This window comes from Camponotus vicinus, unplaced genomic scaffold, assembly GCF_025532165.1.
Source record: "Camponotus vicinus isolate PSW18456_S1 unplaced genomic scaffold, iyCamVici1.0 SCAF_3, whole genome shotgun sequence".
NCBI lineage: Eukaryota > Metazoa > Arthropoda > Insecta > Hymenoptera > Formicidae > Camponotus > Camponotus vicinus.
The window spans coordinates 8,340,818-8,354,401 of NW_028141967.1; the positions used below are offsets into that span (position 1 = coordinate 8,340,818).

The 13,584-nt window shown below is 39.1% G+C and overlaps 1 protein-coding gene across 1 annotated transcript; it reads left to right on the forward strand.

Annotated features, from left to right (window-relative positions):
- The first annotated feature begins 11,120 nt into the window (after positions 1–11,120).
- On the forward strand, positions 11,121–11,864 carry LOC145968448 (uncharacterized). Its single transcript, XM_083093903.1, has one exon. The coding sequence runs from the start codon at positions 11,121–11,123 to the stop codon at positions 11,862–11,864; it is 744 nt and encodes a 247-aa protein (XP_082950029.1).
- Positions 11,865–13,584: the final 1,720 nt, after the last annotated feature.

A 13,584-nucleotide genomic window follows, 5' to 3' on the forward strand; every position in this document is an offset into this window, starting at 1 on the left:
CGGCATTATTGCTCGTTAATTTAACAATTGGAACGAAGCAGTCTTCCTTCGTCGATTGCAATCCCACTTGTATCTTCTTAGTGAAGGATGAATTAAGTCCATATGTTGTTGATAGCAACAAATATCGATTTCTTCCACCGTTGCCGATTTTATTGTCTCCATTTCCCGGCTCCTTAATATCGCAAACGTGCGCGGATTTCACAAAACTGGCTATTTCCGTCGTTCCAGCCATTGCTATTAACTTTCGAGTGTACTATGTAAAGAATAGACACAACAACAATATGATATAGCGTATTTGTGTAGAATTTTTCTTCTTCGCTCGAGGCTTAACTTCTGTTAACGACAGAATTCGAATGAATACGCGGTTTGTCCTTGCGCTTATACAGGGTGATTCAAAATAACCCTATTGTCCGTGAAATGACAATGTTCTTGAGTCAATTCTAAGACGACTTTTCCTTTGGCAAAATTTCGTCCGACGCTTAGTTTTTGAATTATTAAAGGAAGTAATTAACGGGTCGGATACAAGAGGCAGGCAAGGGTGGCGCGATTCACCGTCAGACGCGGGTGCTTACGCGGGGCGCCTGCTGCGATCATCTGATCGCTACATACACACATGCGAATACATACATTCTCATTCTCTCTCTCTCTCTCTGCCTCTTTCTCTCTCTCCCTCACTCTCTCTCTCTCTCATTTGCTTACTCACTTGAAGTTATTATTACTCTTACTTAAATTATTATTTACTTTTTATTATTATACATTTTCACTTTAATTATTATTATTATTTTATATTGTAGTTTTTTTTTTTACGAGAGAGGGGAAAATGCATTTTATGCATACTCACAGGCCGGTCCGGTGAGTTATGTGAGACTCGAGTACCAAGTCGAATTACCAACGATATCCTCGATACTCCCTACCCACTTAAAACCTCTCTCTTTCGCGAATTTTCTCTAACACTGTTTATTTGACATCCCGAAATCTGTTTTCACACAACACCAAAGAATAGTTATTATTACTTTGTTCGATGCATTGCTGTAATTTCTTGAGAAGTGAATTTTCCGACAAATTGTACTTTCACTCAAATTGAACGTAGATATCACGTTCTAAGGGACAGAGATCCACTCTAAATAATTAATCGAAAGTTCTTTTTTCTTTTATAAACTGTATTCTTTTATAAACTTCAACATAATCACATTCATTCACTCACTCGATAAGATGAGAAATTTACCAATGACTCTATCACTAATCACTATCAATCACTGTCGAATAATCACTGTTGGCAATTAAAAACCACTCGATTAAAGAAACACACGCGCACATACATTATTACGCGACGACGTGACAACGCGACGATATTTACCCGGCGACAGCAAATAGTTTTTGGTTATGGTAAGTTACGGTAGGTTCTTCAATCAAACACATGTTGACGTTCGACAGCGCTGTTAGTACCTTAACCTACCGTAACCAAAAACTATTTGCTGTCGCCGGGTAAATATCGTCGCGTTGTCGCGTCATCGCGTCGTGTAATAACGTATGTGCGCGTGTGTTTCTTTAATCGAGTGGTTTTTAATTGCCAACAGTGATTATTCGACAGTGATTGATAGTGATTAGTGATAGTCATTGGTAAATTTCTCATCTTATCGAGTGAGTGAATGAATGTGATTATGTTGAAGTTTATAAAAGAATACAGTTTATAAAAGAAAAAAGAACTTTCGATTAATTATTTAGAGTGGATCTCTGTCCCTTAGAACGTGATATCTACGTTCAATTTGAGTGAAAGTATGATTTGTCGGAAAATTCATTTCTCAAGAAATTACAGCAATGCATCGAACAAGGTAATAATAACTATTCTTTGGTGTTGTGTGAAAACAGATTTCGGGATGTCAAATAAACAGTGTTAGAGAAAATTCGCGAAAGAGAGGGGTTTTTAGTGGGTAGGGAGTATCGAGGATATCGTTGATAATTCGACTTGGTACTCGAGTCCCACATAACTTACCGGACCGGCCTGTGAGTATGCATAAAATGCATTTTCCCCTCTCTCGTAAAAAAAAACAGTACAAAGTAAATAATAATTTAAGTAAGAGTAATAATAACTTCAAGTGAGTAAGCAAATGAGAGAGAGAGAGAGAGAGAGTGAGGGAGAGAGAGAAAGAGGCAGAGAGAGAGAGAGAGAATGAGAATGTATGTATTCGCATGTGTGTGTATGTAGCGATCAGATGATCGCAGCAGGCGCCCTGCGTAAGCACCCGCGTCTGACGGTGAATCGCGCCACCCTTGCCTCTTGTATCCGTCCCGTTATAAGTTAATTACTTCCTTTAATAATTCAAAAACCAAGCGTCGGACGAAATTTTGCCAAAGGAAAAATCGTCTTAGAATTGACTCAAGAATGTGTCATTTCACGGACAATAGGGTTATTTTGAATCACCATGTATTACTGCTTCTCCCCTCAAAAAAATCTAAAAAGAGTGGGGTAAAATAATATGCGCAGAAGTGAGCATAAACGCGTGTTCAAATAAAATATTTTACAATAATCAAAGAAAAAATACCGAGAAACTTCTATAAACGTTTCTAGTTTCTAAAAATTTTCTCTAAGCTATATCTCGGTGATTCACCACGGGAAAAATATTTAAGGATGTTTCGTTGTGACCGGACGACAAGATGAGATGATAAATTTTCCGAAGATAATTTCTCTTACCTTAAGAATTTAAACGGTCGCCAGCTTGTTTGACTCTATAACAAGCAAGGAATTTGGTCTCGAAAACCAGGAAACAGCGTTGAGGTCCTTGGAATTTTCCTCTCGCCTCGTGCTGCTGCGTCACACCACACAAGATGGCCGCCGAACACGTCTCGACGTGTCGAACAATGGATGCGGAATTTTCCACCAATCCTTTTCTTTTCAGGTCGCCGCTGGACAGGTTGCTGTCCTGGACTTCCACCGCTGATGAAGAAACCACCACTGGATCACACCACAGGATTTCCCACAGGTAAGTTATTCAAATAATCTTTGAGATTATTCACAATCCTTTTTCCTGTTTCAGATCTGCCCGGATTTATTTTACCAGATGCAGAATCCAGGAATATCCACGTTTCACGCGGAATTAAACAACACTGATTTTTTTAAAACTATATAACAAATATATTTAAATACTAAATACAGCGTGAATAATTAGATTTTATACAACACACTTTCGCGGTGTTCGCGGAACAAAGTTCGCGATTTGTTAATTTTCTCGTAATATTATAAACTGTCTTCAGTTCTTTATCTCACGAGAAGTCGCGCACAAAAGCTCTCGACTCCTGCGCAGTGGCGCGCCGCAGGGACTTAGTCTCTGTTCGCAGATTACATTTTATGTTATAATGCTTATTTAATATGCTTAGCATTACTTAAACGAATAATAATAATTTTGTACATTTATATACACGCAATACATATAGTTATGCTGATTGACATTTATAATAATTTGTTTAATCAATTGTGCATTCTTGCACTTGCACCTTTCATATATTACCTTAACAGTAATTTATAGGCTTATTACGTATTCTTATTCTCGAATCCTTTATATTCGCTTATTTTTACGAATGCACTTTTTATTTGTACTTTATACACTTCGTGCACCTTTTCTTTAATATTACTCTAATCGATTCGCGCTTTCGCCTATGTACTTTATATAGTCTCGTACGTGTATTTCTATAATAAAAATATCTACACTTTTATATTTACTCTTTTGTGCACTTTCTGCACTTCTTCGATTTTTAATTAAATTACATTTATTTCGGGTTATTCTATTTAAGTGCTCCCCGTTCGCACTCCTTCGGTTAGGATAGTACATATAATATACTCTATTCGTGGTTAGGATAACATACTCGCTGTTTACATTAGTTATTATTATATAATCTATATTTATTGTATTATACATATATGATAATCTTATATATTTATGTTTTAGGCTCTTCTTCGTCATCAGCCTGGTCTTTGATTTTCATCAATGTCACGAAAGGTACGGTTTTCCCGTCTGGGCCCACCTTCGTTGTCCTCTCCGCCGACTTGTATTTAGTGATAGATCCTTCTCTGGGCAATCTCCTTGAACTTAGTCCGGATGGTCCCGGTTCCGGGTTCCGGTCGAGTATGGCGGTCTGCAACACCGGTTGCATCGTTAGGGTAGATTTTTTATCATGAAAATATTTTTCTTAACCTTCTAAAATAATTAGTAAGAGACTTGTAAATCTAAATGATATAAATATTACGTGCGGGGGTATATCCGAATGTTTAATTTCAAAAATGTGAAATCTTATCAGATTTCTTAGTCGCTACGGTATATATGCTGTTTCAACATGAGAAAAAATAGGTCGATTTAGGATGAGGGTTTCGCTAGGGTGGATTCAAGATGAGAATATTTTCCATATCTTCCTAAATTATTTAGAAAGAGAATTGTAAAACTCGAAAATAATAATCTAAAGAATAAATATACAGATGACCGGCCATATAACCGAATGTTTTAGAAAATATGAAGACGTTTTCTTAATCGCTATTGCGAATATAACGGATCTATTTTAAAATGAAAACCATTCACGGTTATCTTAAGATGAGATTATTTTATTGGATGTCTCTAGTTTTTTTAACGTGTATTTAAGCTTTTAAGAATCTCTAGACATTATTATTATATCACGAGGGATAGTATTTGTCTGAGAGAGCTATCGACTGACTCATAAAATACGTGTATATACAGGCATTTTGTAATTTAGACGATACAACGATTTAAAATATATTTTCTAGAATTTAAGCATTTTATTTTTACTATAAGCGTATATGGAGAACCAATTGAACTCATTAGCGTTGGTGCTCGCGAAAGTCGCTGATGCGAGCCGAGAAGCCTTCATTTGCGCACAGTACAATTGGACACGTTGCAATTGCACACCGTGCTATTAGACACATAAAATTGCGCACCGTTCAATTGGACACGTTACATTTGCACACCGTTCATTTGGACACATCTTTTGCGCACCGTTCAATTGGACACTGTTGCTTTTGGACACCATACACAATTTTGCATAATTTGAAATATACACACATGTATGTAGAAGACGACATTTTTTATCAATTTATTAATTTTTTATTTTATAAACGAATGACAAATACAGTTCTATTGCGCACAGTTCTTTTGCGCACAGTTCTATTGCGCACAATTCGATTGCGCACAGTTCTTTTGCCCACAGTTCTTTTGCCCACAGTTCTTTTGCTCACAGTTTTTTTACGCACAGTTCGTTTACGTACAGTTTGTGGATAACTTCCGAAAATCCCATACCTCCGATTGTTTTGAAATTTCGTATAATATTGTATTTTGACGTACTGATTACAAATATGACAATGAAAATTGGCGACAAGGTCATCTTCAAGGTCAAAATGAAGGAAAAATGGTTTATAAAAAAAGCTCTATTACCAAAAAACTAGACACACAGGTTTGGGTTGAACCTTGTTTTGAGTGGAAAATTATAAACCCATGTGAAACCACTTCATATTAAAAAGAGTATGCGTGGAGGCAGTGGGTTTCGCCCCCCCTCTACGGGGGGCTCCACTATCAAAAAACTAGACACATAGGTTCAGGTTGAACCTCGCTTAGCATGGAAATTTGCAAACCCATGTGGAGTGCGCAAAAAAAACTGTGGGCAAAAGAACTGTGCGCAACCGAACTGTGCGCAAAAGAATTGTGCGCAATAGAACTGTATTTGTCATTCGTTTATAAAATAAAAAGTTAATAAATTGATAAAAAATGTCAAGTCTTCTACATACATGTGTGTGTATTTCAAATTATGCAAAATTGTGTATGGTGTGCAAATGTAACGTGTCCAATCGGACGGTGCGAAATCTTATGTGTCTAATAGCACAGTGTGCAATTGCAATGTGTCAAATTGTACTGTGCGCCAATGAGCCACTCCCATGCGAGCCTACCCTCGCGCGAATACGCTTACTCGGGGTCGCGCACTGTGTATCGACTAATCAGCGGTGCTTTCCGCTCGCACGCGTAACAGAAAACGCTAGCGCGAGCATGCGGCCGGCGCGGATGGAGCCCCCCGTGAATAAGCTTATTTTCTTCTTACATTCCTGCAAATAATATTCGAGGAGCATGCGCATTTTTTACTTAGGTTATTGTTGATAAATATCATCGTTTACTTTTTCATTTATGAGATTGTTCCTAAATACGAAATCGATTATTTTGTATAATGGACGTGCGCTGGAAACATTCTTGGACGTCGATCGTCTGCGGTCCTACGGGATGCGGAAAAACAATTTTCGTGAAAACATTTCTTCGACATTTATCCCGCATGTCCGATGTCCGATTCGAGAGAATTTTATTTTATTACGCCGAGTGGCAAGATGCGTATCAGTGCTTACATTGCGACACTGGTGAGAGAGAAGAAGAGAAAAGCGAGAGCAAATATAGTGATAATGCTTTAGTAAAAACGAGGAAAAATATAATCGAATTTCACGAAGGGTTACCGCGTCCGGAAGATTATTCTAACGATGCGCTTTCTTCGAAATTGGTGATAATCGATGATCTTATAAGGGAATCATCTTCGTGCGACGCTATCGTGGGTCTATTTATCAAAGGAAATTATCATAAGAATCTCAGCGTTATACTCATTTCGCAAAATCTTTTCCATCAGGGCCGCAAGCAGCGCGACATATCTCTCAACGCGAATTATATAGTAGTTTTCAAAAATCCACGCGATCGCGCGCAAATTCGTCATTTAGCACGCCAGGTATATTCCGACGATCCAAAATTTATGGAAGAAGCGTACTACGACGCTACCTCGAAGCCGCATGGATATTTATTGCTCGATTTGAAACAATCGACTCCAGATGAATACCGATTTCGCACGTGTATCTTTCCGGAGGATACTCTGCATTACGTCTACATACCTCGTAAATCAGTCATTAGAGCCGGAAGCGTATAAAAGAACGGTATTCGCACCCGCGAGTTGTAGTTGTGCGATTACGGCGCAATGGTGAAAAAAGCAGAGCCTAAGAAAACATCATCGACGGCGACATCAAGGAATTTATCGAATAGCGCAATAAAGACCGCAAACCGCTGCATCGGAGAGAGGAATTTGTGTCTCTTAAAAACTCTATGCTATTTGAAAAAAAATCAAAGAGCGGCGTTCTTACACGATGCCGACAATAAATTTGTAGTGTATCCAGGAGTGTATTTTCAATACGCTCGAAGGTAACGTACCGCTCGAATCTAACGAAAAAAAGCACTAGTCCAAACATAAAACGACTCTACGACGCATCGTGGTAAAACAGTGTAATTTGAAGACTAAAAGAAAACTGTTGATACAACGCGGAGGATTTTTACCCTATATTATCGGTCCTATACTCGCTGCTTTATTATCACGAATTATCGGCGAGTGAAAAAATACAATTCTTTATATCCATTGTGAGGAAAAAATAATATTTGGAAAAGTATTAAGAATGGAAAAGGCTAAAAAAATGGTTTTAATTTCCACGGAAAATCTCGAAAAAATGCATCGAATCAAAAGCAGCAACAAAATCAACAGACGGAAAATGTTAATACGGAAAATGTTAGTAATAAGGAAAATGTTAATAATAAATCTGTACGAACACCGGGAACCCCTTTATCGCGACTCGATGCGGAGATGTGTCGTATTCTTAATCTCCCGACTCCCACCGATGAGGGTGAAAGATGGAAAATGTATAAAGAAGTACTTCAACGCTATCTTTACTTTGTTCGTGATGCAAAAAAACGTTTTCGCAAAGATTCGCGCAGGGCTTTAAACGACGACGACGATGATAAAGCTGAAGACGAGGACATGGACTGACTATGACGATACCGATGAATTTACGCATACTTTAATTAGTAGTGTTGGAGATGGAGGCGACGCTAATAGTTTCGGGAAAAAATGCGATCAATTGGCGGAAATGATTATAAATATAATCGAAAGTGTGCCGAAAACTTATCGCTACGAAGCTCACATGCTATTGAAATATTTGCTCGATGCCCCGCCGTCAAAGATCAGTTCGGATAGGCAAAAGCTCGTAACTATAAACGGTGCGGTTGTAACGGGTTCGAATATTAAGGATCTCATAAATGACGCGATACGCGAGAGAAAAACAGTAAAAGCAATCGGAAGAATTCAGTTTGCGCGATTACTGCACGATATAAATACACCTTCCAGTTTCATAGGAAATCGTAGTTTTTTACATGCGGGCAAACTAGCTCGTCGTATTAAAACCAGCGAATTAGCACCTGTTACTTCCACTCCGAAAACTCGTCGTTCACGAAGCAGGTTAAACGAAACGGTTATATCCGAAGGAGATTCGGTATTTATATCTGCCGATGAGGATAAGGCCGATAAAACATTAGCAAGTAAGGACGAGAATTCCCCGACAAAGAAAGCAAGAGGTTTATTCGGTTGGAGCAAATTCTAATAAGAACTCGAAAAATTATATTACGATCCTTCGCACTACGCGGGTTATTCTGCAACGGCCAATTTATCACGAGCGGCTAAGCTGAATTTCTCGCGTAACGAGGTTGTCGACTGGCTTAAATCGCAAAATGCGTACATGCTGCATCGTCCAGTACGTCGAAAATTTCTGCGTTCACATTATAATGTGACAAATATCGATGATTTATGGGAGGCGGATTTGATCGATCTTCGTAATCTTAAGAATTATAACGACGGATATTCCTATCTACTAGTGGTTATCGATGTGCTTAGCAAATTTGCTTGGGTAGAACCTTTACGCGATAAAACTTCGGCGTGCGTAATAAAAGACTTTCAGAGCATATTATCAAGAAACAAAAAACGATTATCTGTATACCTATAAACCAACAAAGGTAAAGAATTTATCGCGAGTGCTGTACAAAAATTCTTAAAAGAAAAAAACACTTGTTTTTGTGTAGCTCGTAATCCCGATATTAAAACAGCTATAATCGAGCATTTCAATAGAACACTTAAGGAGAGGATGTGACGTTATTTTACGCATAAAAATACACGTCATTATATCGATATTTTGCAGGATATTGTTCATGCTTACAATCATACTCGTCATTCTAGCATTAAAATGCAACCTGCGGCCGTTACGTTGAAAAATGCGCGTATCGCGCGAGAAAATATGAATCGACGTTGGAATGTCAATGATGATGATGCTGAAGGGAAAAAAAATCGCGGACGCAAACAAAAGTGTAAATGCAAAGCGGGTGAACTCGTACGCATCAGTAGAGCAAAAGCAGCGTTTGAGAAAGGATACGAGGCAGGTTGGAGCGAAGAAATATTTCGAATTCATCACGTTCTCGAATGGAGAAGACCTCCTGTATACGAACTAAGTGATTTACAGGGCGAGGTTATAGACGGGATTTTTTACGAGCAAGAATTAACACATGTTATTAAAGACTTGCGAGAGGGAGAATTTATCGTAGACCGCGTGATAAAAACCAAGGGACAGGGTAACAATAAACAATTACTAGTTAGTTGATGGGGATAGCCTTCTAAATTCGATTCTTGGACTTACCAGCCTCGAGTTTAATATCAAAATGAGAGGGGAAGAATTTTACATAATCCTCCCGAGCAACAGTAGCATGCGATACTTTCCGGAAAATAAAACAACGTGTTTCACCACCGAATTACCTCAACATATAGACTTAAGCGGTCATTGGGAAGTAGCGCTCATGGAGATCCTGTTTCCGTGTAGCTTTTTACATATACGTTCTGGAGAAGGTACAATAAAATTCCTCAATGTTAAAAGGAAGAACGAAGAAATAATTTCTGCAGAGGATGTCGAAGTACCGGCAGGCGTTTATTCAAGTATACACGATATTATAGAATCGATGAATTACGCGTCCAAATTCGTGAACTCGCATATCGTTTGGGAATTAAAAGTCGGAGGTAGAGTTGTTATGAAACTTTCTTGTGTAGAAGAAAAATGCGACATGGACCATTTCGTATATTTTTCCGACAAACTTTGTCGAATACTCGGTTTTGACGATTATAGACGGTAAAAAACGCTCACACTCTTCCCGTCATTTCTTTTTATACTTGAGGCTGATGACCATATAATAGCCGACAAACCAGCTAGTTTGACGTGAGGCATTTCCGACAAACTTTTCGTCTACTGCGACATTTGCGAGCCTTATATCATGGGTGATGTACAATCGCCCCTTCTTCGAATAGTCGCGCTCGATGCTCGAAATGATTATTCGTTTGCATCTGGTCTACCCAGATAAGCCATTTTTCGCTCGCACAATACATCGCTTTGCGTCAAACATGTTTCCGAACAATCGAAATACATATAAGAGATCAACAGGAGGAAGGTATACCATTCGAATTTGGAACGTTGACTTTGCACTTTAGACGTATCGATTAGATATTATAAAATACACGGAATCTGCGAAAGAGAAAAAGCGCGTTTAACCGTTCATTATTATTATTATTATTAATGGACTATTATTCGGTATATCACGACGAATTACAGAACGGAGGCGGTCGCGGCGGCAGAATTCCGCGAGTTTTCGTCGGATCGCCCTATCAACGCGGTCACGGAATCGGTAGTTTTCTCGGGGGATTATTCAGACGCGTACTACCATATTTAAGTAAAGCCGTACGAGCTGTGGAGAAAGAAGCTTTACGAGCCGGTGTTAATGTAATCGAAGACGTCGAAAATAATACGCCATTTAAGGAATCGGTCAAACACCGTTTTGAAGAATCGCGAGACAAACTCAAGAGATAAGTTAAAGAAAAAAATAAGTAGTCTAATGAAGGGCTCGGGATATAAGTCTGATGCGAAAATGCATGTAGTTCAGTTCCCTTTTGTCGAGCTTGATAATCATATCGCTCGATCCGCAATAACATCGTCTCGTAAGTGTCGACGGACAAGTAAGAAAATCAAAGCGGCTGGGAAAAAAAGAACGAGTACCAAAACACAGAGAAATAAAAAGAAGAAGAAAAGTCATACGGTTATGAACTTAAGACGTCTGCGAAACGACGTAAAATCGGTAAAAAGCGCACTGTATTCGATATATTTTCTTAAGCGGTTAAATTCGAAGCATTCTAATTTAACGTCGATGATGACACGGACGACAGTGAACAATTTGCGATAAAGAAATATGTCTTTTCTTCACACGCATTCGAGCAAGTGTTTAAAGAGCGAACTCGATCTCTTCTCTCTACCACCTACGCAAACTAACATCGAAAGTTCACAATGGATTCATTACAAACCCGTGACCTCTCTCTCGGACGACTCGCCGACAGAATTCGTCATCCCCGGACACGGAGAAGAATACTTAGATCTCACGCACACCATGCTGAGTCTTCGTCTACGCGTAGAAACAATCGCCGATTCCGCGAGACAGATTTCAGGAACAAGCGCCGAAAGAGTATCCGTAGGCCCCGTAAATCATTTGCTTCATTCTATCTTCAATCAAATCGACGTGTATTTCAACCAAAAGTTCGTGTCGCCTCCAAACAACGCTTACGCGTACCGAGCGTACATAGAGGCGTTGTTAAATTATTCTTCACCCGCAAAAACTTCCCATCTAACTTCCTGTCTATGGGACATGGATGCACCTGGACACATGAATGATCTGTTGGAATCAAATCCCGCCAATCCCGGCAATCCCGGCAATCTCGCTCTCGCAAGACGCGCTCGTTACATTTCCGGAGGGAAGGCGTTAGATCTCATAGGACATCTCCATTGCGACGTTTTCCATCAAGACAAATTTTTAATTAACGGTGTAGAAGTACGGTTGAGATTCGTTCGTTCAAAAGATTCGTTCTGTTTCATGAAAAGTAGCAGATCATCAAAAATTCATATTCTCGATGCTACTTGCTCGTTAGAAGAGCGAAAATAAGCTCGGGTTTGTTACTCGCGCATGCTAGAATGATGAGTAAAGTTACAGCCAAGTATCCGCTCACGAGAGTCGAGGTTAAAACATTCACGATTCATAGTGGTGTTATGGGTGAATCGTTAGATAATGTAATACTCAGTCAATTACCGAAGCGAATAATAGTCGGTTTCGTTAGTAATAAAGCGTTTAACGGTGACAGAAAATTAAATCCGTTTAATTTCAAAAACCACGGAATTTTCTTTTCGCTGTACGTCGATGGCACACAAATTCCCAGTAGATCTTTGCAACCAGCTTTCTCCGAGGAGGAACCGTTTTACATCGAAGCTTATCAAACGCTTTTCTCGGGAACCAGTATTCATTTTTTGAACGAAGGAAATTCTATAAGCAGAGACGATTATTTCAAAGGATATACTTTATTCGCTTTTGATCTTACTCTTGATCTGCTAATTGCGCTGGACATTGGAATCTCGTCAAACATGGTAGTTTACGATTAGAAGTGCGATTCGTAAAGGCACTTTCTGAGACGGTTAATTGTATTATTTATGCCGAATTCGATAATGTCATAGAAATCGACTCGTCTCGTCAGGTCATCGTCGATTTTTCGGGATAGATTTTTTATAGATGATAAAATTGTTCCCCCTCCACTTCGCTCAAATCGCCGACATCATTGCGTAACGTTTCGAAAAATATTCAGTTTAGTTGGAGACACGTTCGACGTCGTTTCGTATAGAGCTTGACGCCAAATCGCATAAGTTTTTCGTAAGATGGATATAGTCGTCGATATTGAGGGTTTCCGCAACGCGGAGAAAAAGTTTATCCCTAAGGAAGTTGCTGTTGTAGCGATTGATGCTCCAATCGTCAATCATTGGATTATGATACCGCCGCATTCGTTTGCTGAATTACCCGAAAAAATAAGACAAGAAGACAACTGGCTCGCGCGAAATCATCACGGCATTGAATGGTTCGATGGCAAAACTAATCCAAAATATTTTACATCGCAACTGCGGCAAATTACAAGATGCGTGCGTTACATTTATGTTATGAAGTAACGAAAAAGCGAGCTACTTGCAGAATCTACTTTCTAGAAATATATATAATTTGGAAGGCATCTCACCGGCATTCAAAAATCTGACGGTAGAAGAAGAGTGCGGACATCACGGATTTCGAACATTCGGAATCTTTCATTGCACATTACGCAACGCTTACAAATTAAAAAGCTGGCTAGTTGCGCAAAATAATTTCAATAACAGCGACGGAGACAGCACTATTCAAACGACTTGCAGTTCTCTCGAAAATTTGATAATAAGCGACGACGACGATGAAAATGAAAATATTAAAGCACAATCAAATAATAAAATACAGAAGAAAAATCTGCAAAAAATCGAAGAGCTCGAAAAAGGAGAAGAAGAAGAAGAAGATTTATGAAACTCATATCGTCTCCAATGATAGATAGAAACGGTACACCTATTAACCGCTCCACGCAAACAGACGTTGAAAATCCGATAGCTGTACAAGCCGAAAACAAGCCACCAAAAGAAATTATTCAAATAATACCGCTTGTTCGCTCGTCTTCGCTGCAAACAAATGGACTCTCGCGAAATTCTGCAAGCATTGCGTCAGCTAGATGTCAAACATGTGGGAGTCTATCTTGCCGACAGATTGCCGATGGTGTGGACGAGGTCGACAGCCATCGTCGCTAATACGGACAATCATAATCGCCCAG

What these genes read in the sequence shown, in the direction of transcription:
- LOC145968448 (XM_083093903.1), top strand. Translation starts at nt 11,121, where the DNA reads ATGTCTTTTCTTCACACGCATTCGAGCAAGTGTTTAAAGAGCGAACTC.